Source organism: Eulemur rufifrons, chromosome 8 (assembly GCF_041146395.1).
Source record: "Eulemur rufifrons isolate Redbay chromosome 8, OSU_ERuf_1, whole genome shotgun sequence".
Lineage (NCBI taxonomy): Eukaryota > Metazoa > Chordata > Mammalia > Primates > Lemuridae > Eulemur > Eulemur rufifrons.
Genome location: NC_090990.1, coordinates 95,411,502 through 95,438,359, shown reverse-complemented (window position 1 = coordinate 95,438,359; position 26,858 = coordinate 95,411,502). Strand labels below are relative to the sequence as shown.

General features: G+C 42.9%; 1 protein-coding gene across 3 annotated transcripts; it reads left to right on the top strand.

Moving 5' to 3' along the window:
* The first annotated feature begins 1,032 nt into the window (after positions 1-1,032).
* LY9 (lymphocyte antigen 9) lies at positions 1,033-25,568 on the top strand. 3 transcript variants are annotated; one of them, XM_069478475.1, is made up of 10 exons: positions 1,033-1,156; positions 4,510-4,836; positions 13,009-13,284; positions 13,780-14,121; positions 15,298-15,567; positions 16,944-17,045; positions 18,062-18,113; positions 21,647-21,941; positions 22,324-22,395; positions 25,500-25,568. In XM_069478475.1, exons 1-10 carry the CDS (start codon positions 1,033-1,035, stop codon positions 25,566-25,568), a joined length of 1,929 nt encoding a protein of 642 aa, XP_069334576.1. The 3 variants fall into 3 exon arrangements, with proteins under 3 accessions (XP_069334576.1, XP_069334575.1, XP_069334577.1); XM_069478474.1 differs by having other exon boundaries at positions 18,062-18,115; positions 21,607-21,941; XM_069478476.1 differs by lacking the exon at positions 15,298-15,567 and having other exon boundaries at positions 18,062-18,115; positions 21,607-21,941.
* The last annotated feature ends 1,290 nt before the right edge of the window (positions 25,569-26,858 follow it).

Below are 26,858 nucleotides of genomic sequence, written 5' to 3'. Positions count from 1 at the left end.
ACTAATGCGTGTGCAGTGCACTGCATGGGGGAAGGGCATGCTTGTCGCTCTGGCTTGGGCAATGCAAAGGCATTCTATGTAACCAAAATGTTTGTACCCCCATAATATTCTCAAATTTAAAAAAAGAAAAGAAATAAATAAATTGGAAAAAAAGTCTTTCAGTTGCATGTGACAGGAAACCAACACAAACTGGCTTAAGCAAAATAGGCAATTTATCAAGCCATTGTGTTAGTTATCTGTTGCTGTGTAACAAATTACCCCAAAATTTAGCAGCTTAAAACAATAAGCATTTATTATCTCACAGTTTCTATGGATTAGGATCCTAGGCACAGCTTGGTTGGGTGGCTCTGGCTTAGGGCACTCACAAAGCTACAGTCCAGGTGTCAGCCAGGGCTGCAGTCATCTCAAGGCTCTGCTGAGGGGATCCACTTCTGATTTCTCTCATGTGGCTCTGGGCAGGCCTCAACTCCTCACCGACTGTTGGCCAAACCAATCAGCTCCTCGCTGGGTGTCAGCTGGAGGCCTCCCTCAGTTCTTTACCTTGGGACCCTCTCCATAAGGTGTATCACAACATAATGCCTGGTTGCCCTCAGAGTGAGCTAAGAGAGAAAGAGAGAGAAAGAAAGAGAGACCAAGATGCAAGTCAGAGCCCTTTTTTTACTTAATCTCAGGAGTGACATCTCATCACTTCTGCCACATGCTGTTCACTAGAAGCAAGTCCCTAAATCCAGCCCACACTCAAGAAGAGGTGATTACACAAGGGCACGAATGCCAGGGGGTAAAGATCTTTAGCAGTCGTCTTTAGGGGCCAAGTTTAGAACCCAAGTCCCTTGATGCTAAAGCAAGTGTTGCTCAACATAGCTTGCAAATGAAGGCCCTAGATAGACTTAGGACCTCTCCTGCAGCCTGAGCAGGTGGGAGGAGTCTGTGGTGCTGAGTAGACACAAGACTCTCTGGAACACATACACATGCAGACACGGAAGCTGTGGTAAATGCATCCTCCTGCAGCGTGAGATTTAAAAATAGACCATCATGGCGGGTCCAAAGAGTCACACAGATGACTGGGCTCTAGGGCCTTTCTCCAATAAGCCACAGAAGAGTCAGCCTCAAATTTTCTCTTCCGTTCTCTGGACCTCTCTCCTCTTTCTGCTCATGGGTAAGTCCACATTATGGCCACTGCTCACTTACTCGTGTTCATCTGAGGCTGGTCGCATTGCCTGCCAGGGAGATTCCTGTTGGTAAAATCAGGAAACTCCTCTCTTGCGGTAATTACTGTGCAGGTTCAACTTTATTCTGAGCTCCGTGTGTGTGTGTGTGTGTGTGTGTGTGTGCATATTCATGCACCATGAGCAGATGACATCCTAGACAGTCTCAAATAACTCTGGTCTCAGGCTACTTTCCTCTTACCCTCGCATTTTCCTGCTAAGAATGGCAAATACGTAAAGAGTTTGTTCCCTGTGTAATGTGAACAAAACCCACAGACAGACCCAGGAAAATTCCCCTGATGGCAAGCCACCTAGCAATTTCCTAGGAAGGGAGAGAAGTGTTGGAGCTTCTTTCCATACCCTGCCCTGGCGGTCACATATCCTGGCTTCACTGCTGAGGCTTCACCGGGCACCTCGAGGTGGTCAGGTGCCCCTGCACAAGGTGGCCTCTATCTGAATGTCCTTTTCTCCCTAGCGTTCTTCCCAGCAGGCCCAACTCCTGCTAGTTTCTGGGAAACATCTCTTAGCTGTATGGCCCAGACTCTCACTGTGCAGCAGGCAGAGCCAACCCAGTCCCCCAGGGGGATCTCAGCCTCCTAGGACAGTTCCTGTGTGATCCCACTTTCCCCAAGGCCTAACGGAGAATGGAGCAGGTAGCTCTAGGGACCTGAGAGCAGTGAGGGTTGGAGATGGTATGTGAGGGGAGTTCTAGAAAAACCTCAAGACACAGGTATGGGTGGACAGGGAGCCTAGACCTCAGGGCTGAGGTCCAGTCTGACCTCCCTTCGCTTTCAGTTTCATCCTTGCTCACCACAAAAACACGGAAAGCAGCAGGGCTGTTTACATTTACACCCAACCCTTGTGATGTTACTTGGTTGTGTTTGTATAAACCTGAAATCAGCGGCATCCAAGATCATCCAAGTCTCAAATGATCAATGCAATGAATTTGAAACAGTTCAGGGCAAAGAGGCATCTCCCACTTCACTGACTGGGATGACCTCAAACCTCACTCTTTTGGCCTAAAAGGATGATGCTTTTGTGTCCCCACAGAGTCGTTATGGGAATATATTAATAGAAGGCAGTGGAACAAAAAGACTCCCTCCCAGTTTAGTATCAGGAACATTGGAAATTAAATCCTTGCTCCATCATTTATTAGCTGTGTGAGCATCTATTTATTTTTTTAACCCTTCTAAATTTTTTTTATTTTTTTGAGATAGGGTCTCACTATGCTGTCCAGGCTGGACTTGAACTCCTAGGTTCAAGGGATCATCTTGCTTCACAGCCTCCTGAATAGCTGTGGCTACAGGAGCACACCACCATGCACTGTGCCAGCTCTGAGTCTCTATTTCTCAGGTGTGGAATGCAGTTAGTAAGATGTATCATGCAAGACTCTTCTATAGATTAGAGATGATATGTGTAAAATGCTTGGCACATAGTTGGTAGAGCTATGATTGCCATAATAATTACTGTAATGTGAATTCTTTGGAAACTATTCAGAGATGGGTGAGTCAAATTCAGTTATTACAATCTTTGAACCTTTGTTATTTTTTGTCAAATGGTGCAGTTTGAAATAAGATGGCTGGTACTGGGGAACCTGTCACTGTACTATAAGCTACATAGCACTGTTCTCAGCAACAGGATTTGACCCATGGGGCCCACATCCTGCTCCTTCCCCTGACAGTCCGTAAGGCTTTGTTTTTCTCTGATGTGAGGAAATATGAAGTCAAAACAGGTCGTATGCACCCAGCCAAGACCCAGCATCTCCTGGGCTTCCAGAATAGGGTGGTCAGTACTCCTGGACTCTGTACTCCAGGGGCAACATGTACATAGAATCTGCCACTGATTAACCCTGTAATCTAAGGCAAGTGACTTAAGCTCTCTAAATTTCAGCTCATCATCTGTAAAAAGGTGATCATTATAGGCTAATTTTGGGAATTAAGTGATTTACATAAAATGCCAAGTATGCACATAGCAATCATAAACAGTCTTCCAGATGGGAAGAGTTCTCTTTTAGGCAACCTCAAACCAGCCTCACATCAACTCAGCTTCCACTTTCTCAATCTGCCCACAGAATCCACCTGAATCAACCTTCCAGGGTCCCTATCTCTGTGTCCTCCCTAGCTGCCTTTCCGCAAGGTCCAAATGCTCAGCTGACATGGGTCTGGGCAGAGAACACCCATGACCTGAACGGATCAGGGTCTCTCCTCTCTGTGTCTATACATTATGTAACCTCTGGGTTTTCTGAGCTCATCTCAGCCTTCTTCCCCCTCTCCAGGCTATACTTATGCCTCTCCTCTCTCTCTTTCTCTCTCTCTCTAACATTTTCTACTCATTTTCCCATCCAGAATTCCTGGAGTAGTCTGGGTCCTGAACCCATATTATTTGTTCTAGAACTTCCAGACTACTCTCCAAAGCCTCCGAAGCCCTAAAATCTGGGGACCCAAGCTGGGGTCACCCAGCAGACACCCACAGGGTCCCAGGGAGAAAATTAGCTGCCTTGGCCAAATGACAGCCTCCTGGAAGCCTTGGTAACAATGTTTATGAGTTTTGTGTAAGATGTGGAAATCAGGAGCTGAATCAATGTTTCCAATTATTCCCAAATCCAAACCTGGCCAAGCCAAAGTCAGCCTGAGAGGCTCTAGACAATGAGGGGGAAGGTAGGGTCAGATAGAATTAGGAGAGGCTCCTTTTGTTCCCAATACTGTTATGAAAATTCTCAAACATTCGGAAAGGAATTGGAGCATTTTACAGCAAACACTCATATGCCTACCATCTAGGTTCTACCATTCATGTTTTACTTACTTGCTTTATCACTCACCTATCCATCTATCCATTCCTCTAGCCAACCATCTATTCATCTTATTTTTTAAAACGTGCTCCTTTTTACTTCACTGGCTCTTTACAATTTGTAGCAATCTGCTTTCATTTAATTCTTACTATATCCCTTGAAGATGGATGGTGCAGGTGAGAGCATTCCAATCTTCTAGATAAGTATACTGATTCTCAGAAAAATTCAGAAATTTACTCCAAGTCACAAGGCTAATTCCCCTGTTCAAACAGAAACCTAGAAGGTCTGTTTTACTGATTATTGTAGCTACTTTTATGGAGGAGAGTGTTTGGTGAATGAATGAATGAATGAATTACTTTACTAGGCAATGGACCAAGAAGAAGGAGGGAAGGAACCTCCTTTCATTGCTCAGCATCTGGCATTTATGCCCAATGCATGTTTACTGAGTGAATGGATGAGTGAAGGCTAGCCTGAGGAGTTTACCTCCTCCTCCAAGTCCCTCTTCTCTTTCTGCAGGACTAAGAGCCTCTGGAAAGGACTCAGCCCCAACAGTGGTATCGGGAATCCTAGGGGATTCCATGACTCTCTCCCTAAACATCTCAGGAGACACAGAGATTGAGCATGTCACCTGGAATGGTCCTAAAGACACCCTTATTATAGCATATCCCAAAGGAAACATAATCTTAGTGGACAAAAGCTACCATGGTCGACTAAACACCAGCTGGAGTTACTCCCTGTACATCAGCAACTTGACTCTGAAAGATGCAGGAACTTACAAAGCCCAGATAAACCAAAAGAATTCTGAAGTCACCACTAAGGAGGAATTCATCCTGCACATCTATGGTGAGTTCCAGAGAGCTTGTATGAGTTTTGATCTTTCTTTTTTTTTTTTTTTTTTTTTGTACAAAATGAGGTACACGTGAAATTTTGTTACATGTATATAATGCATGGTGATCAAAGCAGGGTATTTAGAATATCCATCAACCAAATATAATACATTTTCATTAAGTGTAGTCACCCTACTCTGATATCAAACATTGGATTTATTCCTCCTATCTTACTATATGTTTGTATCCTTTAACCCACTTCTCTTCATTCTCCGTCCTCCCCACCACCACTCACCCTTCCCAGTGTCTGTTATCTATCTGTCCACTCTCTACTTCCATGTGATCAAATTTTTTAGCCCCCACATATGAGTGAGAACACACAATATATATCTTTTGTGCCTGGCTTATTGCACTTAAGATAATGGCCTCGAATTCCATCTATGTTGCTGCAAAGGACATGATTTCATTCTTTTTATGGTTGAATAGTATTTCATTGTGTATACACACCACATTTTCTTTCTCCATTCATCTGTTAACGAACACTTAGGTTGACTCCACATCTTTGCTATTGTGAATAGAGCCGCAATGAACAGACGAGTGTAGGCATTCCTTTGATGTATTGCTTTCTTTTCCTTTGGGTAGATCCCCAGTAGTGGGATTGCTAGATTGAATGGTAATTCTATTTTTAGTTTTATGGGAAATCTCCACAGTTTTTTCCATAATGGTTTTACTAGTTTACATTCTCACCAACAGTGTGTAAGAGCTTTCTTTTCTCTGCATCCTCACCAACATCTGTTGGTTTTTGTCTTTTTTTTTTTTTTTTCATCTTATTGTTATGGGGGATACAGAATTGCAGTTTACATACGTTGCCCGTGTACCGCCTTTCCCCCCAAGTCAGAGCTCCAGGCGTGTCTGTTCCTCAGATAGTGCGCGTTGCACCCATCATGTAGGTATATATCCCTCCCTTCCCCAGCCCCCTTCCCAAGTCAGCACCTTCAAGGGTTACCATTCCCTAAACGGTGTGCAATGCACTCATTGTGTAGGCATACACCCGTCCCCTCCCCCCACCCCCCACCTCAGTCTGATATCCGATTGGTGTCGTTCCCAGATGTGTATTTAGGTGATGATCAGGGAAACCAATTTTCTGGTGAGTACATGTGATGCTTGTTTTTCCATTCTTGGGATACTTCACTTAATATAATGGGTTCCAACTCTCTCCAGGAGAACCATAGAGATGTCGTATCTTCATTATTTCTTATAGCTGAGTAATATTCCATGGTATACATATACCACAGCTTACTAATCCAGTCATGTATTGATGGGCATTTGGGTTGTTTCCAATTGTGCTGCTATAAACATTCGGGTACATGTGTCTTTGTTACAGAATGACCTTTTTTCCTTTGGGTATATGCCCAATGATGGGATTGCTGGATCAAATGGCAGGTCTACTTGAATCTGTTTAAGATACCTCCATAATGCTTTCCACAGGGGTTGCACTAGTTTGCAGTCCCACCAGCAGTGTATGAGTGTTCCTGTCTCTCCACATCCACGCCAACATGTGTTGTTTTGGGTTTTTTTGATAAAGGCCATTCTCACTGGGGTTAAGTGATATCTCATTGTGGTTTTGATTTGCATTTCTCTGATGATTAGGGATGTTGAGCATTTTTTCATATGTTTGTTGGCCATTCTTATATCTTCTTTTGAGAAGTTTCTATTCATGTCATTTGCCCACTTTTTGATAGGGTTAGTTTGATTTTTTCTTGCTGATTTTCCTGAGTTCTAAATAGATTCTTGTTATCAGTCCTTTATCTGATGTGTAGTATGCAAAAATTTTGTCCCATTCTGTAGGTGGTCTGTTTATTCTCATGACTGTTTCTTTGGCTGTCCAGAAGCTTTTTTAATTTAATCATGTCCCATTCATTTATTTTTGCTGCTGCTGTGACTGCCTTGGGGGTCTTTTTCATAAATTCTTTGCCTAGGCCAATATCTGTAAGAGTCTTTCCTAACATTTTCTTCTAGAATTTTGATTGTATCATGCCTAAGGTTTAAGTCTGTTATCCACCGTGATTTGATTTTTGTGAGAGGTGAAAGCTGTGGGTCCTGTTTCAGTCTTCTACAAGTGGCTAACCAATTTTCCCAGCACCATTTATTGAATAGGGATTCTTGTCCTCAGAGTATATTCTTTCCTGCTTTGTCAAAAATTAGGTGACTATATGAGGATGGTTCTATATTTGGATTTTCTGTTGTGTTCCACTGGTCTGTGTCCCTGCACTTGTGCCAGTACCAGGCTGTTTTAAGAACCACGGCCTTGTAGTATAGTTTGAGGTCTGGCAAATTAATACCTCCCATTTTGTTTTTGTTGCTTAAAATTGCTTTTGCTATACGGGGTCTTCTCTGATTCCATACAAAGTGTATAATTATTTTCTCTACGTCTGTGAAGAATGATGTTGGTAATTTAATAGGGATTGCATTGAATCTGTAGATCACTTTGGGTAGTATAGACATTTTAACAATGTTGATTCTTCCGATCCATGAGCATGGTATATTTTTCCATCTATTTGCAAGTTCTGCTATTTCTTTTCTCAGTGTTTCATAGTTTTCCTTATAGAGGTCCTTTACCTCTTTAGTTAGGTATATACCTAGATATTTTATTTTCTTTGTTGCTATTTGGAAGGGTAATGAGTCTTTAATTTGGTTTTCCAATTGACTGTTATTGGCAAATATAAATGCCTCTGATTTGTGTATATTAATTTTGTAGCCTGAGACTTTGGTATATTCGTTAATCAATTCCAGGAGTCTCATGGTTGAATCCTGGGGGTTTTCCAGATATAACATCATATCATCAGCAAAAAGTGAGAGTTTGATCTCTTCCTTCCCTATTTGGACTCCCTTGATTTTGCTCTCTTGCCTGATAGCTCTCGCAAGGACTTCCAATACTATGTTGAAAAGTAATGGGGACAGTGGGCAGCCCTGTCTGGTTCCAGTTCTAAGTGGGAGTGCTTTCAATTTTTCCCCGTTCAGAATGATGTTGGCTGTGGGTTTGTCATATATGGCTTGTATCATTTTTAGGTTGGTTCCATCTATGCCTATTTTGTTAAGCGTTTTTATCATAAAAGGGTGTTGAATTTTGTCAAATGCTTTTTCTGCATCTAATGAGAGTATCACATGGTTTTTGTTTTTGCTTCTATTTATGTGGTGAATTACATTTATAGATTTACGTATGTTGAACCACCCCTGCATCTCTGGGATGAAGCCCACTTGGTCGTGGTGGATTATTTTTTTGATAAGTACTTGGATTCGATTTGCTAGTATTTTATTGAAAATTTTTGCATCTATATTCATGAGAGAAATTGGTCTGTAGTTCTCTATTTTTGTTGCGTCCTTTCCTGGTTTTGGTATCAATGTTATATTGGCTTGGTAGAACATGTTGGGGAGAATTCCATCCTTCTCAATATTGGAGAATAGTTTATGTAGGACGGGCACCAGTTCTTCTTTGTATGTATGGTAAAATTCAGGTGTGAACCCAGCTGGACCAGGGCTTTTCTTTTTGGGAAGGTTTTTTTATTGCTGTTTCGATTTCAGTTCTTGATATTGGTCTGTTCAGGTACTCTATTTCTTCCTGGTTGAGCCTGGGAAGACTATGTGTTTCTAAAAATTTGTCCATTTCCTCTGCATTCTCCCTTTTGTGTGCATAAAGATTTTTGTAGAGTTCATAGATGATATCTCGTATCTCTGTAGCATCGGTTGTGATTTCTCCTTTCATGTTCCTAATGGAGGTTATTAGAGATTTTAGTTTTGTGCTCTTGGTTAGTCTAGCCAGAGGTGTGTCTATTTTGTTTATCTTTTCAAAGGACCAACTTTTTGTTTTATTAATTTCCCTTATAGTTTCTTTGTTGTCCTTTTCATTTAATTCTGATTTGATCTTAGTAATTTCTCGCCTTCTGCTGGGTTTGGGGTCATTCTGTTCTTCTTTCTCCAGCTCTTTGAGTCTATTCGTTAGGTTGTCTATTTGCATGTTTTCTGTTTTTTTGATATAGGCATTTATGGATATGAATTTTCCTCTCAGGACTGCTTTAGCTGCGTCCCATAGATTTTGATAAGTTTTATCTCCATTGTCATTTAATTCAAAGAAACTTTTGATTTCCATCTTGATTTCTTCCTTTATAGAATAATTATTCAGGAGAAAGTTATTTAGCTTCCATGACTTTGAGTAAGAATGAGGATTTCTGTTTGTGTTCATTGTTACTTTTATTCCGCTGTGATCTGAGAAGATGCATGGTATAATTTCTATTTTTTTAAATTTTTTAAGACATGCTTTATGTCCTGGGACATGGTCAATCTTAGAGAATGTCCCGTGAGCTGATGAGAAGAATGTATATTCTGTGGACTTTGGGTAGAATGTCCTATAGATGTCAGCCATGCCCATTTGTTCTAGCATTCTATTTAGGTCCATTATGTCTTTGCTTATTTTCTGTTAAGAGGATCTGTCCTGTACTGTCAGTGGGGTGTTAAAGTCTCCAGCTATTACAGTATTGTTATCTATCATTTGGTTCAGATCAAGTAGGGTTTGCTTTATGAATCTAGGTTTTTGTCTTTTTAATATTAATAATAGCCATCCTCAGCCAGGCGCAGTAGCTCACACCTGTAATCCTAGCACTCTGGGAGGCTGAGGCGGGCGAATCATTTGAGCTCAGGAGTTCGAGACCAGCTGGATCAAGAGCGAGACCCTGTCTCTACTAAAAATAGAAAGAAATTAGCTGGACAACTAAAAATATATATAGGAAAAATTAGCCGGGCATGGTGGTGCACGCCTGTAGTCCCAGCTACTCAGGAGGCTGAGGCAGGAGGATCGCTTGAGCCCAGGAGTCTGAGGTTGCTGTGAGCTAGGCTGATGCCATGGCACTCTAGCCCAGGCAACAGAGCGAGACTCAGTCTCAAAATAATAATAATAATAATATTAGTAATAGCCATCCTAACTGAGGTAAGATAATATCTCATTGTGGTTTTGATTTGTATTTCTCTAATGATTAGTGATGTTGAGCATTTTTTCATATATCTCTTGGCCATTTTGTATGTCCTGTTTTGTGAAATGTTTATTGATGTCCTTTGCCCACTTTTTAATGGGAGTATTTGAGTTTTTTCGTGTTGAATTATTTGAGGTTCTTGTATACTCTGAATATTAGTCCTCTGTAAGATAAGTAGTTTGCAAATATTTTCTCCCATTCAATAGGTTATCTCTTCACTTGGTTGATTATTTCTTTTGCTATACAGAAACTTTAAATTTAATTAAGTCCCATTTGGCTATTTTTTGTTGTTGTTGCCTGTGCTTTTGAAACCTTAGTTATAAATATAAATTCTTAGCCTATATTAATATCCAGGATAGTTTGCCCTGGGTTCTCTTTTAGTATTTTTATAGTTTTGGATTTCACATTTGATTCATTTTCGGTTGACTTTTGTATATGATGAGAGATAGAGGTCGTTTCATTCTTCTGCTTATGTATATCCAATTTTCCCAGCACCATTTATTGAAGAGAGTATCCTTTCCCCAATGTAAGTTCTTGTCAATATGGTTGAAGTACAGTTGGCTGTAAATATGAGGCTTTATTTCTGGGTTCTCTATTCTGTTCCATTGGTCTATGTGTCTATTTTTATACCAATACAATGCTGTTTTGGTTACTATAACCTTGTAATATATTTTGAAGTCAGGTAACGTTATGATTCAAGCTTTCTTCTTTTTGCTCAGGATTGGCCTTGGCTATTCAGGCTCTTTTCTGGTTCCATAAGAATTTTAGGATTGTTTTTTTCTAATTCTATAAGGAATTATGTTGGTATTTTGATAGGGATTGCATTGAATCTGTAGGTTGCTTTGGGCAAGAGGGTTATTTTAATGATATTGATTCTTCCAATCAATGACCATGGGATGTTTTTCCATTTGTTTGTGTCATCTTCAATTTCTATCATCAGTGTTTTATAGTTTTTCTTGAAGAGATCTTTTGCCCCATTGGTTAAATTTATTCCTAGGTATCTTAATTTTTCGTAGACATTGTAAATAGGATTGCCTTCTTGATTTCTTTCTCAGCTATATCATTCTGGTGTATAGAAATGCTACTAATTTTTGTACATTGATTTTGTATCCTGCAACTTTACTGAATTCATTTATCAAATGTAAGAGTTTTTCGGTGGAGTTTTTAGGTTTTTCTAGATATAAGAGCACATCATCAACAAAGTGGGACAATTTGATTTTCCTCCTTCCTAATTTGGATGCCTTTGATTTCTTTCTCTTGCCATATTTTCTCTACTGTTGTTAGGATTCACTCTTTATCTTTGACTTTAGATAGTCTGACTACAATGTGCTGTGGAGAAGATCCTTTTACATTACATTGAACCTCCTCTATCTGGATGTCTAAATCTCTTTCTAGGCCTGGGAGGTTTTCATCTATTATTTTGTTAAATATGTTTTTTAACCCTTTCTTTGTCTCTTTACCTTCGAGGATACTGATAATTCAAATATTCAGTCACTTTATGTTGTCCCAAATGTCATGAAATGTATTTTGTATTTCCTAGAATGAATTCTTCAATTCCAGAATTTCTATTTCTTCTTTTTAAAAATATCTGTCTCTTTGGTAAATTTCCCAGTCATGCCCTGAATTGTTTTTCTGATTTCTTTGTATTGTTTTTCAGAATTCTCTTGTATATCACTGAGCTTCTTTAAAATCAATGTTTTTAATTATATATCTGGGATTTTGAAATTTTCTTTCTGATTAAGATCTACTGCTGGAGAATTATTGTGTTCCTTTGCAGGTATTTTATTTCCTTGCTTTTTCACGTTTCCAGTGTCCTCATGTTGATATCTAGTGTAACAGTCACTTCTTCCTATTTTTGAATCTACTTTTATAAGGGAGGACTTTTTTCTGAAGATGTATCCATGGTCTTGGCTGGGTAGGGCACTTTGGCTTTGACTCTGGGCACATGCAATAGTGTAGTCTCTGTATGATTTCTTTGGCTGTAAAAAGAGTTAGTTACTTACTTCCGATGTCTCTCTCCTTGGCTTGCAGATGGCCACCTTCTCTCTTTGTCCTCATGTGATTGTTCCTCTGTCCATGTTGTCTGTGCTCTAATCTGCCCTTCTTATGAGGATACAAGTCATATTGGATTCAGGCCCATCCTAATGACCTTGTTTTAGCTTAATTATCTGTCTCCAAATATAGTCCTATCTCCAAATACAGTCACATTGTGAAGTACTAGAGGTTAGGATTTCACAGAGATACAGTTCAGCCCATAACACCATTTTTCTATCAGGTAGTTTGACCTTTTTGATTTGTAGGGTACTCTGTATATATTAAGGAAATGAAATTCTATATGGCTAATAGAATTAGAATGAATCAACTCAATATGTATTGATATAAAATGATTTCCAAGATATATTGTTAAATTTTTAAAAGGTCAAAGACAGTATGCTATTATATATCTGGATATACCTAGAATATCTCTGGAAAGATCAACAAGAAATTCATAACGGTAATTGCCTCCAGGAACTGTAACTGTTGGGGAAAGAAAATAGGTCAAGAAAATTTACTTTTTTCATTATGTACCCTTTTGTATCTTTTCAATTTTGTGCATGTATTACCCATTAAAAAAAAAGAAATAGAAATTAATTGAACACACACTCACACACACACAAAATGAACAGAGGAAATGGAGCCAAAGGAAAGAAGAAGACCAAGAATAAGATGTGGAAACACAATGCGTGCTAAATTCAGATGAAAAAGCAAGGGCAACTCAAATTCTAGAGGCAGAGCTCCCTGCTCTCTAGTGTTTGGGGCTGGGCTTATGTTCATCCACTTATTCATTGAACATTCATGAGTGTTTTTCATGGGCCAAGCTGGGTGTTAGATGTCCAGACACAGGCATCAGCCCTGTCCTTGAGAAGTTCACGTATTGGTCAGGGAGAGAGAAGTCATCAGACTATTGTCATGTTGAGTCATGGTGATAACTCCTGTAGAGGAAGTATGGAAGCACAGAGGAGAGACAGTCAAGCTGGCCTACAGAAAAAAACTTCCCTGAGACAGGGAATGCTGGCCTCTCCCCCCTGCTCCCAGCTCCTCTGTCATCACTACCTTTTTCTCTCAGCCTCTTCCTCCTGGCAAAGGGATCTGAGTGTCTTCCCAATGCTATATTGTCCCTGCAGAACAGCTGCAGGAGCCCCAAGTCACCGTGAAGTCTGCAAAGGTGTCTGAGAACTCCTCCTGTAACATTACCCTGAGGTGCTCCGTGAAGGGTACAGGGACAGGTATTTTGTACAGCTGGACCCCAAGGGACCCCCATGCTTCTGAGTCCAATGACGGCTCCATTCTCACCATCTTCCGAATGCCCTGTCACCGAAACCCGCCATATACCTGCACAGTGCGAAACCCAGTCAGCGTGAGCAGGTCCCGCCCTGTCCGTGCCCAGCAGTTCTGCACAGGTAACTGGCTCCAGTTAGGCCCTCTAGAGGATTACAGAAACTGGCAGCTGTGGGATCCAAACCCCAGGGTTCTGGTAGGACAAAGAGTGGGTGGGGAAGCAAGAGGACAAGCCCAAAGACCACTTGTTCTCTACCCACAGGGGTCTGAGAGGGGCTGGCAGGACTTAGGACTGCCCAGAGTGCTGTGAAACTCTAAGGGTGGAGCAAAGGAGGAGAAGAAAGTATTCATGAAGCAGTCCAGATTGATCTTAGCTTGCCTGGAGGTGTCCCCTGCGGTCCCTTCAGGAGGGCAGAAAAGGCAGGACAGTCCAGATATGCAGTGGGCAGAGCCAGGTGGAATAGGTGGTCCTGGGGAAGCAGCAGGGACCCCTCCTCAGGGGAAGAGGCTGGAGGAAGGGGAAGGGGAGGAGGGGCTCCAGTCCCCTTCAGGCTGGCTGAGGGCCAAGGGAGCAGGGGACAGTGGCTGAAGCTGCAATGTCTCATCTCTGACTGCAGGTCCAGGAGCCTCCAAAAGAGGAGCAATTGGGGAGACAGTGCTGGGGATCCTGGGAGAACCCATCACCTTGCCACTGGCACTCCCGGCCCGTCAGGACATAGACAATGTTGTCTGGATGTTCAACACGTCTACTATCAACAAAGGGCAGGAAGAAGCAGCAACAGCAGATCCGCTCATTAAATCCAGGGATCCTTTCAAGAGCAGGGTGTGGGTCTCTGGCCGGGACCACTCCCTGAAGATAGACCCACTGAAGATGGAGGATGCCGGCCCCTACCATGCCTACGTGTGCTCAAAGGCTTCCAGGGGCACCAGCATGACACATGTCACCCTGCTCATCTACCGTGAGTCTCTGGGCAGAGTGTCTGTCATTAGAGTCCTTCCCTGAAAGGTTTCTCATCTGCTGCCTTCCCACCTCCCTCTTCTCTCAGGCCTGCCTCCTACCGAATGCCTCTAGGACAGCTATTCAGTTCACACCAGTCTCACCAGGAGGAAAAATTACAATCAGCACCTGGGCAAAATCTACCTGCCAAAGTTCGCCTTGCTCTAGGCTGCCAGTTAGGCCTCAATCAGCCAACTTTTGGTACTTACCTCTGTCCTCCTGCACTGATTCTCAGAAAGAGCAGGAACTCTCCAACCTGCATTTTTATAGACCATTATCATTTTAAATAAGGGCAGATCTGGCTGGGGTGGAATCAGAGAAGACTGAGGAGAAGCCCTTGGTGTCCAAAGACACCGTGGCCTCTGAGAGGGTGGGCCACCCAGCTCCCCTGAGTGTCAGAGACAGAACTCACACTCACCTCCTCAGCCCTGGGCCTATGGGAGCTTGGCGTGACAATTTGCATGGTTTAAGTTTGCCAGCTCTTCCACCCACACCATTCAGACATGGTCGCATACCCACTGCCTGAGTTTGTTGGTGTCTAGGTACCTGCGAAAAGAATCATCATCCATGGCCCTGTTAAAATATGTAGCAAGTCAGCCAAGTGATACAGTGACTCAAATATAAAAGAACCCACAAGAAGGTTAAGTAAAAGTAATAATAAACTAGGAACAAATAGAGCTGGTCTTATGGTTTCTTTTAAAATTGCCAACATTTATTGAGCAGCGACTCTGTGTCAAGTGCTGCGCTCACCTCTCTACATCCCTACCCTGTGTAAGTAAACAAATCAGATGACGGAGCCTCAGATGTAAGCCTTGAAGGGTCTTCAGAACACAGAAGCTTTGTGCTCGTTTGTGTTGATTGGTTTTCTTGCTTTTCGCAGCTGTAAGTACACATGTGGAATGAGATGGTTTTGTCACACCTGAGTATCACGGCCCACAGAGGTTAGTGGTGTGTCTGAGACTTCACAGGCAGTGAGGAAGAGGCCAGGTGTGCTCCAAAAGGCCTGTGACTCCTGAAGGCACTTTTCCAGCAGTGTCAACACACACTTTCATGAATACGTTTTCAGTGAGTGGAGACCATGTGACTGTCCCCCGAACAGGCCTGACTGTGCATTGTCTCTGCCCTTCTCCTCACGCAGGGAGGCTGGCCAAGCCAAAAGTCACCTGGAGCCTCGGGCACACCAAGGATGGCACCTGCAGGATCACTCTGACCTGCTCAGTGGAGGACGGTGGAAACAACATGACGTACACATGGGCCCCCCTGCCAAAGGGAGCTCTTGTGTCCCAAGGGGGATCACGGCTCAACATCTCCTGGAGAAGTGGTGAAAATCACCCCAACTTCACGTGCACGGCCAGCAACCCTGTCAGCAGCAGCTCCATCCAGTTTCTTTCTGAGAACCTCTGTCCAGGTTGCTCTCCAGTTCTGTGGGCTCAGGCAGCAGGGCCTTGCATTCTGAGGGGTTCTTTACGAAGTACAACAAAGGGGTGTGGGTGAGAGTCCTTTTAGAGTGGCACGTTTCAACAGAAATGTCATAGAAGCCACATAAATAATTTTAATGTTTTAATAGCCACATTAGAAAATGCAAAAAAAGTAAAATTATTTTAAATAGTATATTTTATTTAACCCAATATATCCAAAATATCATCATTTCAATGTGCATTCAAGTACAAAAAATTATTCATGAGGCAGTTTACATTTTATTTTGTATTAAGTCTTTGAGAGCCAGTATGTATTTTGTATGTACAGCACATCTCGAGTCAGATGCTAAATTTTCACTGGAAGTACTTGATCTGTAGTTAGATTTTATAAAATTTACAGTTGAAAAAAGAGATTTGCATACTCAGGTTGTTCCTGGCATAGTTTTTCAGGAAGGACTTGAGTAGCCATTTTAAAATTTAACTTTAAACTATTTAAAATTAAATAAAATAAGCAATTAAGTTTCTTGGTCACACTAGCCACATTTCAAGGCTCATGCACAGCTTGTGGCTACCACACTGGACAGCACAGAGTTGGAAGTTTGTGAAGAAAAGGTGATGGGAAGTTGATATGGGAAGGGATATGGAACCAGGGCTGTGTGAGTGGGAACTGGATAGGAAGCCCTAGTGGCTCTTACTAAATATTTAAAAAATGCCAGGCACTATTCCAGGCCTTTGTGCATTTTTGTGCAATTGGTTATCACAACAATCCTACAAAGCAGATATTCTTATTATTCCCCATTATATAGCTAAAGAATCTGAGACTCAGAAAGGATGAGGGACTTGCCCAAGGCCACACAGTAAAAGCGGGATTAGAACACTGAGCTCTATCCTCTTTTTGTCCCTAGAGGGAAGCAGAAAAGGTAAGGTCTGCCCAGGATCTCACCATGCTGGAACATGTTGGTTTTGGCAGACAGATCCAGAGCCCAGCTCAGTAGCAGTCTGGACTCTCTCTGTCTGAGCCAGGACTGCCCTCATATCATTTACAGAAAGGGACAGTGTAGTGTGGTGGTTAAGTGTGCTTTAGGGTCAGACAGTTAGCATTCAAATCTTAAAACTCTGTGATACTGGGCAAGCCATGAACCTTTCTACCCCGGGACTGTGTCTGCCTTATGTGCTGCTATAACCTCTTACCTAAAACAACATTTGCTTAAAAAATGGTTGTAGAATCAATGAATGAAAAGAAATATGTTTTGCAATATCACAGGATTTTAAGGGCCAGGTAGGATGGCCGACATGTTCTGTCCAGCTTTTGCTCCAATTCCTCTTGTCAATATTTGTATTAATATCACTTATTTCCTCCTCAAAGGGCCCGAGATTCATCTGAAGTCGTGGATCGTGCTTATCCCGATGGTTTTCCTTCTGTGCTCTGTGATCTTCTGCTGGCGCATTTGGAGGCACAAAAGACAACGTGGGTTTCTGAGATCGATGGCATCTACCAACTCTAGGCCATTCCCCTGGGACCTCTGAAAGCTTCTCTGTCCTCACGTAACCCCTTGCTACCCTTCTCTCCCAAAACCTCATTTTTTCTCAGGGTGATGGGAGGGGTGTTAGTTGGGACTCTGTAGTTCCAAATAATTGAAACCCAACTCAAACTAGCCTAGACCCAAAAAAAGGGGGGATGTAGGAAGGGGGCAGGGAGAGTGATGTATTATTTTGTGACATGTATAATCAACCTGTGGGGAAGGCACAGATAGAGCTGGCCTAATAGACAGATGTCACCAGACACTCAAAAATCAGCAGAGCTCTCCATCTCTCATCTCTACTTTTTTCTTTGAGCCAGGTTAACTCTCTTACTGCAACCAGCAGAGTGGCAGGGGTGGAGGTGGGGGAGAGAGGTGTACCACAACACAGCAACTAACTGGTAGCTCCAGACTCACACATACTAATAGTTCTGACACCAGAAAGGGAAAATATATGTTTGCCTCCAACTTCTATTTGAAGAATGTAAGAAATATCTCTAATTGGCCCAGGCTGAGGTCCTGTGTTCACTACTTGGACCAATCACTATAACCAAAGGGAAGAGCTATTATCATTGGAGGCTTCCTTTAGAATCTCAGTATAGGAGTGGAAATGGAGTAGTTCCCAAAAAAGAGCATAATGGCCAGAACACCTAGGACCCCTGGAAGAATCACTGTGAGCAGGCAAACTACTCTGATTAGTAGCTACGACAGAAGAGTTAGTGCCCTTCCTTCCAGGGGGGTGGCAGGAAGCTCCAGAGCCTTCACCACAGCTGAGGGTAACCCTAGACTCTGGGTCCCCCTTCCTATGGGCCTGTACACACATCAGGGTTCACCCTCCTCCCTAAAGCCTTTTCCCTGCCTGTGTCTCTGGAAGTCTCTCTCCTTCTCCCTTCACTCTCATAGAATCAATGACACCTCCCCCTCATAGCCCTCTTCATAATCCTTTTCCAACTTGGCTCCTCAGGTTCGGCCCCAGCCTTCGGTTCCAGCCCAGTTGAGGCCCCAGCTGTCACCCCAGGTAATATCACCAGTGACAGGCTATGAGGTCCCTGGTCCATGTGGAAACTCCAAAGCCCAGCTACTCAAAGTGTGGCCTACCAACCAACAGCATGAACACACCCAGGAGCTGGTCAGAAATGCAGAATCTTGGGCACACCCCCAGAATACTGAATCCAAGTCTGCATTTTAACAAGATCTATAGGTGATTCATATGCCGATTAAAATTTGAGAAGCAATGTGCTACATGAAGGTGGTTAGGGAACAAAAGCCACAACCAAGATGGACCCCTTAGAGATGGTCACCAGACCTAGGAGAGACCATCTGTCCTCCAGGGTCTCTAGGGTTCCTTGGGCATTGACTGTCACCATGCGAATGTGTCCTACAATGAGGATGGAGTTATATACTCCATTCTGAGAATAGAAAAACAAAGGCAGTTAGAATAGCAAATCTGTAGCAGAAGCAAAAGTAAAAACTAATGAAAATTAAACCCCATGAGATTGTGTAAAAATAAAAGTGGCACTGTTCTGACGGCTGTTGGGGTGGAGAGCTCAGATGCCTGCTCTTACTCCCCCAGTCCCATCCCAGTGGACCACCTTGAACTCTGGAGGTCTAGAATGCTAAGAAATCCCCAGATTCTGCCTGTAGGAACCAAACTCTCCTTTAAAAATCAACTTTAGGGCTGGGCGCGGTGGCTCACGCCTGTAATCCTAGCACTCTGGGAGGCCGAGGCGGGTGGATAGCTCGAGATCAGGAGTTCAAGACCAGCCTGAGCAAGAGCGAGACCCCGTCTCTACTAAAAATAGAAAGAAATTATATGGACAACTGAAAATACATACAGAAAAAATTAGCCAGGCATGGTGGCGCATGCCTGTAGTCCCAGCTACTCGGGAGGCTGAGGCAGGAGGATCGCTTGAGCCCAGGAGTTTGAGGTTGCTGTGAGCGAGGCTGATGCCATGGCACTCTAGCCTGGGCAACAGAGTGAGACTCTGTCTCAAAAAAAAAAAATCAACTTTATGTCACCTCTCATGGAGGGGACCCTCTATGGAGATGGAATCAGAGTTAGGGCCAGGGGCCCAAGTCACTTAACAATACAGGTTTTTCTGGTGGGAAAGTATAACCAAGAGAAAAAGGGCAAGGAATAGAATGAAGCTGAATTATGGGCCTTCTCCTGGGCTCCCTCCTCACCACTGGCAGAATAGAACTCCTGTCTCCCCCAGCCTGAGCCCTCCTTCCCTGGGCGCTGGGCAGAGGAGGAAGAGTAAAGAGGTGTTGGGGACACTGTCATCTTCCCTGTCCCTCCTACCTCCCCAGCACCTCTTCTCCAGCCCTAACCCTGATTCTTTAATCTCTAGACCCACTGCCCCTGCCTTAGTTCATGCTGTCACCAATCTGTTGTTTAATTGAATCTTTTTTTATTGAAAAGTCATATATTCACATGGTAGACAGTTAAAAGTAACTCTCTTTCCAAATTCCAATCTCTAGATGCCAAGTTGCCCCCACTCCCAGAGACAACCATTGCTAAGATTTATATACATCTAAATCCTTTCAGAGACTTTTAATGCATTACAGGCCTCATATATATTTGTATATGTGGAAGGATGTTCCTTTAATTTCACATATGGGAGCAATCTATATCACTTTTCTTAACCTTGCTTTTTTAGCTTAACAGTATAACCCAGCAATATTAGTATATGTGGATTAAAACTGACTTCCATTTATTCCATTCTGCAGATTTATTTAATTTATTTATTTGACCAGTCCTTCTCACTCCTTGTCACTTCTTCCCTAAAATAATAAAATAGTTTCCTAACTGGCCATTCCCTCTCAAGTTTCTCCTTTCTATCCTTTCTGCTCACCAATCTGCAAAGCTTAACTCTGAATTCTCTAAAAACCCTCAGTGGTACCCTGTGGCCTTTGTCTGTTGTTCAAAAGCCAATATAACCTCGTGGTCAGTTGTGTGGGTTCTCAGGTAGGACAATTCTGTGTTCAAACCCCAGCTCCTCTCCTTGTTAGTGGTACGATCTTGGGCAGTTCAGTCTCTAAGCCTTAGTTTCCTTACCTTGCAAAATGAGGGTACCTACCTCTCAGAGTTGCTGTGAGGACCAAGTGGAGTAATGCCCACAGTGCTTACTCAGTAGGTGGCATTACTATTTCTGCTTAGTATTGCGCCAGACCCTCTTTATCTACTTTTTTCCTACACAAACCTGGGCGGGGCAGTATTGAGTAGTGGTTAAGAACATCAGGGACCAGGCTATCTGCAAATCCTGGCCCCTGGCCCTACCACTTACTTGGGCAAATACTTAACCTTTATGTGCTTCAGTTTCATCTGCAAAAAATGAATAAGGATAGTTACTGTCTATGCTTCACAGGGTTTTATGCAGATTTTTCTTTTTTTGTTTTAGAGACAGGGTCTTGCTCTGTCACACAGAGTGCAGTGGTGTGATAACAGCTCACCGTACACTTGAATTCCTGGGCTTAAGTGATCCTCCCACTTCAGCCTCTCAAGTAGCTAGAACTACCAGCACACATCACCACTCTCAGCTAATTTTTTTGCTTTTTGTAGAGGCAAGGTCTTGCTATATTGCCCAGGCTGGTCTCAAACTCCCAGCCTCAAGCTATACTTCTACCTTGGCCTCCCAAAGTGCTAGGATTACAGAATTTTATGCAGATTAAGTAAGTGTATTCATGAAAAGCAATTAGAACAATGCCTGATACATAACGGGCATTTAGTAGATGTGAGCCGTTTTTATTCTACAGTCAGGTCAAATAGGCTAATTGATATACTCCCAAAGGCAGGGTTGACAGCCACTCAGCGTGACACACCATTGCTCACAGCAGGTGCCCGTTAGGATGCCCCAGCCATTGCAGTTGTTAGATGTTTTCAATATCATCCTTTCCTAAAAGGGAGGACACTCCAAGTTCCACACTTGCCTTTAATCATGCTGCTTCCTCCACCAAAAATTCCCCTTTCACTTATCAAAATCCTGACCCTTTTCAAGGCCCACTTCAATTCTGCCACCTTCACTTCTTCCCTGCTTTCCTACCCGGAGGCCGTCTCCTCTCACCCCTGTACTTTCCTCATACTTTCCCTACGACACTTCTCAAAGTGGCCTTACATTAACCGATTTATATACGGATCCGACACCGCCCGCTAGACAGTACCCTCCTCTGTGACCAGGTCTAGTTTTCCTTGGTGTCTCCCCAGAGTACCTGTTATGGTGCTTGGCGTGGGCTATGTCCTGGGGCCAGTGCTGCTCACTGAGCATTGCTGAGTCTATCACATGTCATACTTGATGAATGTTTATCAAATAAATGAACAAATGAGTGCTCGAAAGGAAGGAGGAAGGGAGAGTGAAATGGAAGCCCCTGAAGGAAGACATAAAAAAAATATATCTCTTTCAGTTCTTGAGGCCTCACCTGAGGTGGGAGTCAGAGCAGGTGGGGTCCTTGCGGCAAAACAAGAGAGAGGTGGGGTTGGCACTTTTACCAGCCCTGCACCATGTGTTCCAGAACCCACGGCTGGCCACACGGTATACTCCATGCTCTCCCATGGGTATGAGAAGCTGGACTCTCCCCATACGCCTGCCAGGCAACAGCCTAGGCCCACCTCAGACAGCAGCTCTGACAGCAGCATCACAACTGAGGAGGATGAGGAAAGTCCCGAGAAGCACAAGCCTGTCAATGGAAGAGACAAGCTGAGTAACCTGGTCACTCAGGAGGGCACTGGACATGACTCAGCCTCTGAGGGCCAAGCAGAGTATGATCTCGTTGCTCCAGATGACACAGTAGCTGAGCCTGTGGTCGAAGGGAACACAGTGTATATGCAAGTGTTCTTCAATTCACAGGTGAGCCCGTCTGATCTATCCACCTTCCTCTGCCTCCCACTTTTAAGACCATCCAATATCCTGGTTGACAAGTTCCTCCAAACAGGGGAGCAGAGGCTGGGGACAGGACCAAGGGCATATGGGCAGGGACTCATGGCTCTATTCATGTTTACCAACTCTTGGGGTCCTGTGGAATGGAGGAACTTGTCCCTCAGCTCCTGTTCTTGGGCCATGAATAAGGGAGGTGTTGGGGAACCAGAGCCACTGTCCCCACTACACTAAGGCAGCTCCCACCTTCTATGTGAGACTGGACCCTGGGGTGGTCTCTCCTCCAGGAATGAGGGGAAATGCTGGAAAGCTCTCATCTGGTGACTAAGGGTAGTCTGATATTGGTCTGTTACAGGGACAGACCCCGGTTCCTCAGAAGAAAGACAACTCAGTCACAATCTACAGCTCTGTGCAGAAATCTCAGACGGTGAGGACAATTTTCTCTGTATCCCAAGCCCATAAAATTAGGAACTATTCCCCAGACCATTTCAACTAAAATCCTAGATTCCCAAGACTGAGGAACTTAAATTCTACCCACTATACATCCCCCAGACACACTTCATGGTCAACAGATGCTTAAACAAATATTCCTGATTTACATCTGTGTGAACATTTCTAATTGATTTAATGATATCCGAATATTTCTAACTGATTTAATATCTTATGTTGATTATTCTTAACATTGACCAAATGAGATGCTATAAACTCAAACAATGTATGATCTATCTATGTTTCTAAATCTTTCCCTAATCCTAATCTACCAAAATGGCAATTTCCCAAAACAATTCAAAATTAGCCAACAATCTAATGTCAAGAATCTTTGAAAAATATGCTGTTAACTATAATACATTGGTCTTATTACAGTATTAAAAGAAGCCCTCAGTGTATCATTTACCATTAAATAATAATAATGGTAATAATGACAACTCTTATGTAAAGTTTTACAGTTTACAAACATTGACAAATATATTCTCCTCTGATCCTTGTGACATCTCTAGAAATGTGTTGTCATCCACATTTTATAGCTGAGGAAGCTGAAATTCAGAGAAGTTAATTTTGCCTAAGGTCACACAGATAGTAGTTGGAAGCTTCAGTATTACGAACCACAAATAGTTTTAAATTAATCCCAAATAATCCTAAACAATTAACCTTGATCTGAATCTGGCTGTCCACTCCATTTTCTCTATCCTGAAAACATTGGGTTCGTTCACACTCTTGCATTCAAATCTCCACTCCAAATTCCCTCCCTTTTCTGAACACATTTAAAAAAGATTCTTTTAAAAAAAAAACTATAAAGGTTTTTCAATTGTGCTACTTCTCTGTGATTTATGAATCCATCAGTAGCTATTTATTGAGTACCTTTTTTTGCCCAGAGCTAAGTTGAGTGCTGTGGGGATTCAGATATGTTTAGGCACAAATCCTTACCTTGAGAACTTATCTATGTTTTGGTGGAGGAAAGGTAGAACTGATTTAGTCACCTGGAAGGGGAGAGAAAACACTACAGTTGACCCTTGAATAATGCAGGGGGGTGGGGAGCTGACCCTCCACGCAGTCAAAACTTGGGTATAACTTTAACTCCCCCCAAATTTTACTATAATAGCCTACTGTTGACCAGAAGCCAAGTAACACGTATTTTGTATGTTATACATATTATATACTATATTTTTATACAAAGTAAGCTTTAAAAAAGAAAATTAATTAAGAAGATCATAAGGAAGAGAAAATATAGTTACTATTCATTAAGGGAAAGTTGATCATCCTAAAGGTCCTCATCCTCATCTTCACACTGAGTAGGCTGAGGAGGAGGAGGAGGAAGAGGAAGGGTTGTTCTCGCTGTCTCAGGGGTGGCAGAGGCAGAAGAGGTAGAGGAGGTAGAAGGGGAGGCAGGAGAGGCAGGCTCACTTGGTATAACTTTTATTGAAAGAAATCCACGTATAAGTGGACCCATGCAGTTCAAATACATGTTCAAGGGTCAACTGTACTTGACTACTTAATAAACTATGTGCACAGGCTGGTCGCGGTGGCTCACGCCTATAATTCTAGCACTCTGGGAGGCTGAGGCAGGCGGATCATTTGAGGTCAGGAGTTCAAGACCAGCCTGAGCAAGAGTGAGACCCCATCTCTACTAAAAATAGAAAAAAATTATATGGACAGCTAAAAATATATATAGAAAAAGTTAGCCGGGCATGGTGGCACGTGCCTGTAGTCCCAGCTACTCGGGAGGCTGAGGCAGGAGGATTGCTTGAGCCCAGGAGTTTGAGGTTGCTGTGAGCGAGGCTGACACCACGGCACTCTAGCCTGAACAACAGAGTGAGACTCTGTCTCAAAAAAAAATAATAAAAAAAATAAATAAATAAACTATGTGCACAGTTCCCAAGGGTTTTTCAGACATTGGAAGTGGGAGATATCACTGCACTGAGGTAGAGAGGAAAGACTTTATGAAAAAGGAACTTGGGTTGGATCTTAAACGATGGATAGAATTTGCTTGGTAAACACGTGTTCAGATGTGCTGTTCAGTTCAACCATCACCTGCCTCGTCCTGACTTCTAGATTGCAGTCTAATGTTTAGCCAGCTAGGGACTTCGCCTTTGGACTTGAGGCTGAAACCGTGCTGTTCACTACATTCCCAGAGCTCTTTCCATTCTGGCCTGGCCCTTTGTGTTTGGGTCAATGCTGGCCAGACTTAAAGCCATAGACATCAATCCCTGCTCTGAGTTTCAGAACGACCATGAATCGCCACATGTCTGGTCAGTCCTGCAAGGTGGCCACACTATCCTGGGGACTTAAGATCCCTAAAGCCACCCTCACCCACGGTATAAGTGGAAATCAATGCATTTCCTCAGCCAAGCTCTATCCCTTGTCTTCAGAATTTTCAGGACCAGAATTCTGGTTCTGGATCTCTGAAGGCCATTATCGCCCAGTTGACCTGGAAATTCTCAAATCTACTTTAGTTATTATTTTCTGACACACATCTCTGCACAAAGAATGTTCATGCTATCCCCAGGCTGTTGCTGGTACCTCACTCCCCCTCCTCTCTGTATCAGCTCAGATCTCATCTGCTGTTTAGAGCCCACCCTGAACCCTCTCAGACAGGGCATACTAAGAACTCTTGGAACATGAAGGTCTAATGGTCTAGACCATGACTTTGGAACTTAACCTCCACCATCTAAATTATCTCCATATAAATGTCTGTTTTGTTTCTCCAACTAGAGCAGAGGTTGGGATCATTCAACAGTAGCTTCTTGGGGGCAAGGCCTTTTACTGTCATTTTGGTACCCCTTGGATTTGCTGCACTAAAACTGTCTTGTCTTGTCCTTACAGAGAATCTGTATTAGGAGATTTGCCATAAATGCTTGTTATCAGCTTGGTTGATTGCTCAATCCCTACGCCAGTCCACATGACCCTCCTTCTGTAGGGTGACCAGTCATGGCCTGGCCTTGCCTGCCTTTCTCCCACCAGCACAAGGCTGAGGAAACCGGAGTCTTCCAAGGCTTCATTAACCATATTCTTGTGTGTTCTTTTGGCTCACAGGTAGTGCTGCCACCACAACAGAATAATCCTGAGTCTCCTGAAATCCCTACCTATGAAAATTTAACCTGAAAGGAAAAGCAGCTGCTGCCTCTCTCCTGGTTAAGGGTTGAAGAGGCAGCTGGACCACGTAGGGCCTGGGGCTCTGCACTTCAGAATTTCCTTCAGTACTTCAGAGATGCCTGGATTGGACCCTTCCTCTTTCTTCTCACACTCGTGGCCTCCCAAGTCCATTAATAGTTCAGACACAGGCTCTGGAGCCTATGGGCTTAGCTGCCTTTGCTCTATTTATCTCCTTGTACACTCATAGCTTTTCCTTCTCAAACTTCTTCCAAGGCTGGTCAGATGTTGGGGAGGACCTGTACTGATCATCATTTACACCTTCTTCTAAGCAGCTCCTAAAATGAATCAGACATTCTCACACATGGGCACAAAATCTAGGTAAAATGAGGTTCACTGTAGTATTATTTAAAATAAAAGTTAGGAAATACCTAAATGCCCATTTAGTGAGAGTCCAGTTAAATACATGATACTATACCCAGGCAGTGGCAAACCCTGCCACTTGTAAAGAAAGCAAGGACTAATATGTGCTAATATGAAATAAGCTCTAAGATACATTGTGGAGTGGGAAGAACAAAGTCCAAGACAGTGTGTATTATATGCTATCAGCTGGATTAGAAAAAATGTGTATATATATGCTTATATAGGCATAGAAAAGTTCTGGAGGGAAATATAAAAAACATTGGTTACTGCCTCTGGGAAGGAACTGAGAATCTCAAGTTGAGAAGTAGACATTTTTTACTGCATAATTTTTTGTACTGCTGAACTTTTTGAAACTATATGTATGTATTACTCTTTTGATATTTCTTAAAAGTGCTTAAAATGCCTGTTTCATATTTACCCAAAAGAACTTCCCTCCTTATTGTCCATTCTGGATACAGAGCAGCCACAGTAACCCTCCTTAAAAAGTGGCCACAGCCCTGATCCATGCCTGTAAGATGCACTATACTTGGCTTATATTCAGGATACTCTCGTGTACGTTTGTGTTGCAAGCACCTTGCAGCCCATCGCTGTCCTTTAATGTTGTGCTTCTGCTGTCAGCCTCTCCTGCACCTGGCCCTGGAGCCAGTATGGCTTCTGGGGCCTCCAGTGGGTACTCCTGGGAGTTCAGGCAGTGCTCCATGCTCCACACAGCAGGAGCTGAATTACTGCTTGCTCATTGACTGGCTTATTGCACAGATAATTACCTTTGTGAGGCATTATCACAGAAGCTCAACAATCAGACACACAATATGATAATGTTGTACATCTTACATTCCAAAATAGAACATCCAAAAAAAGTTCTGGGCCCATAGGGTCTCT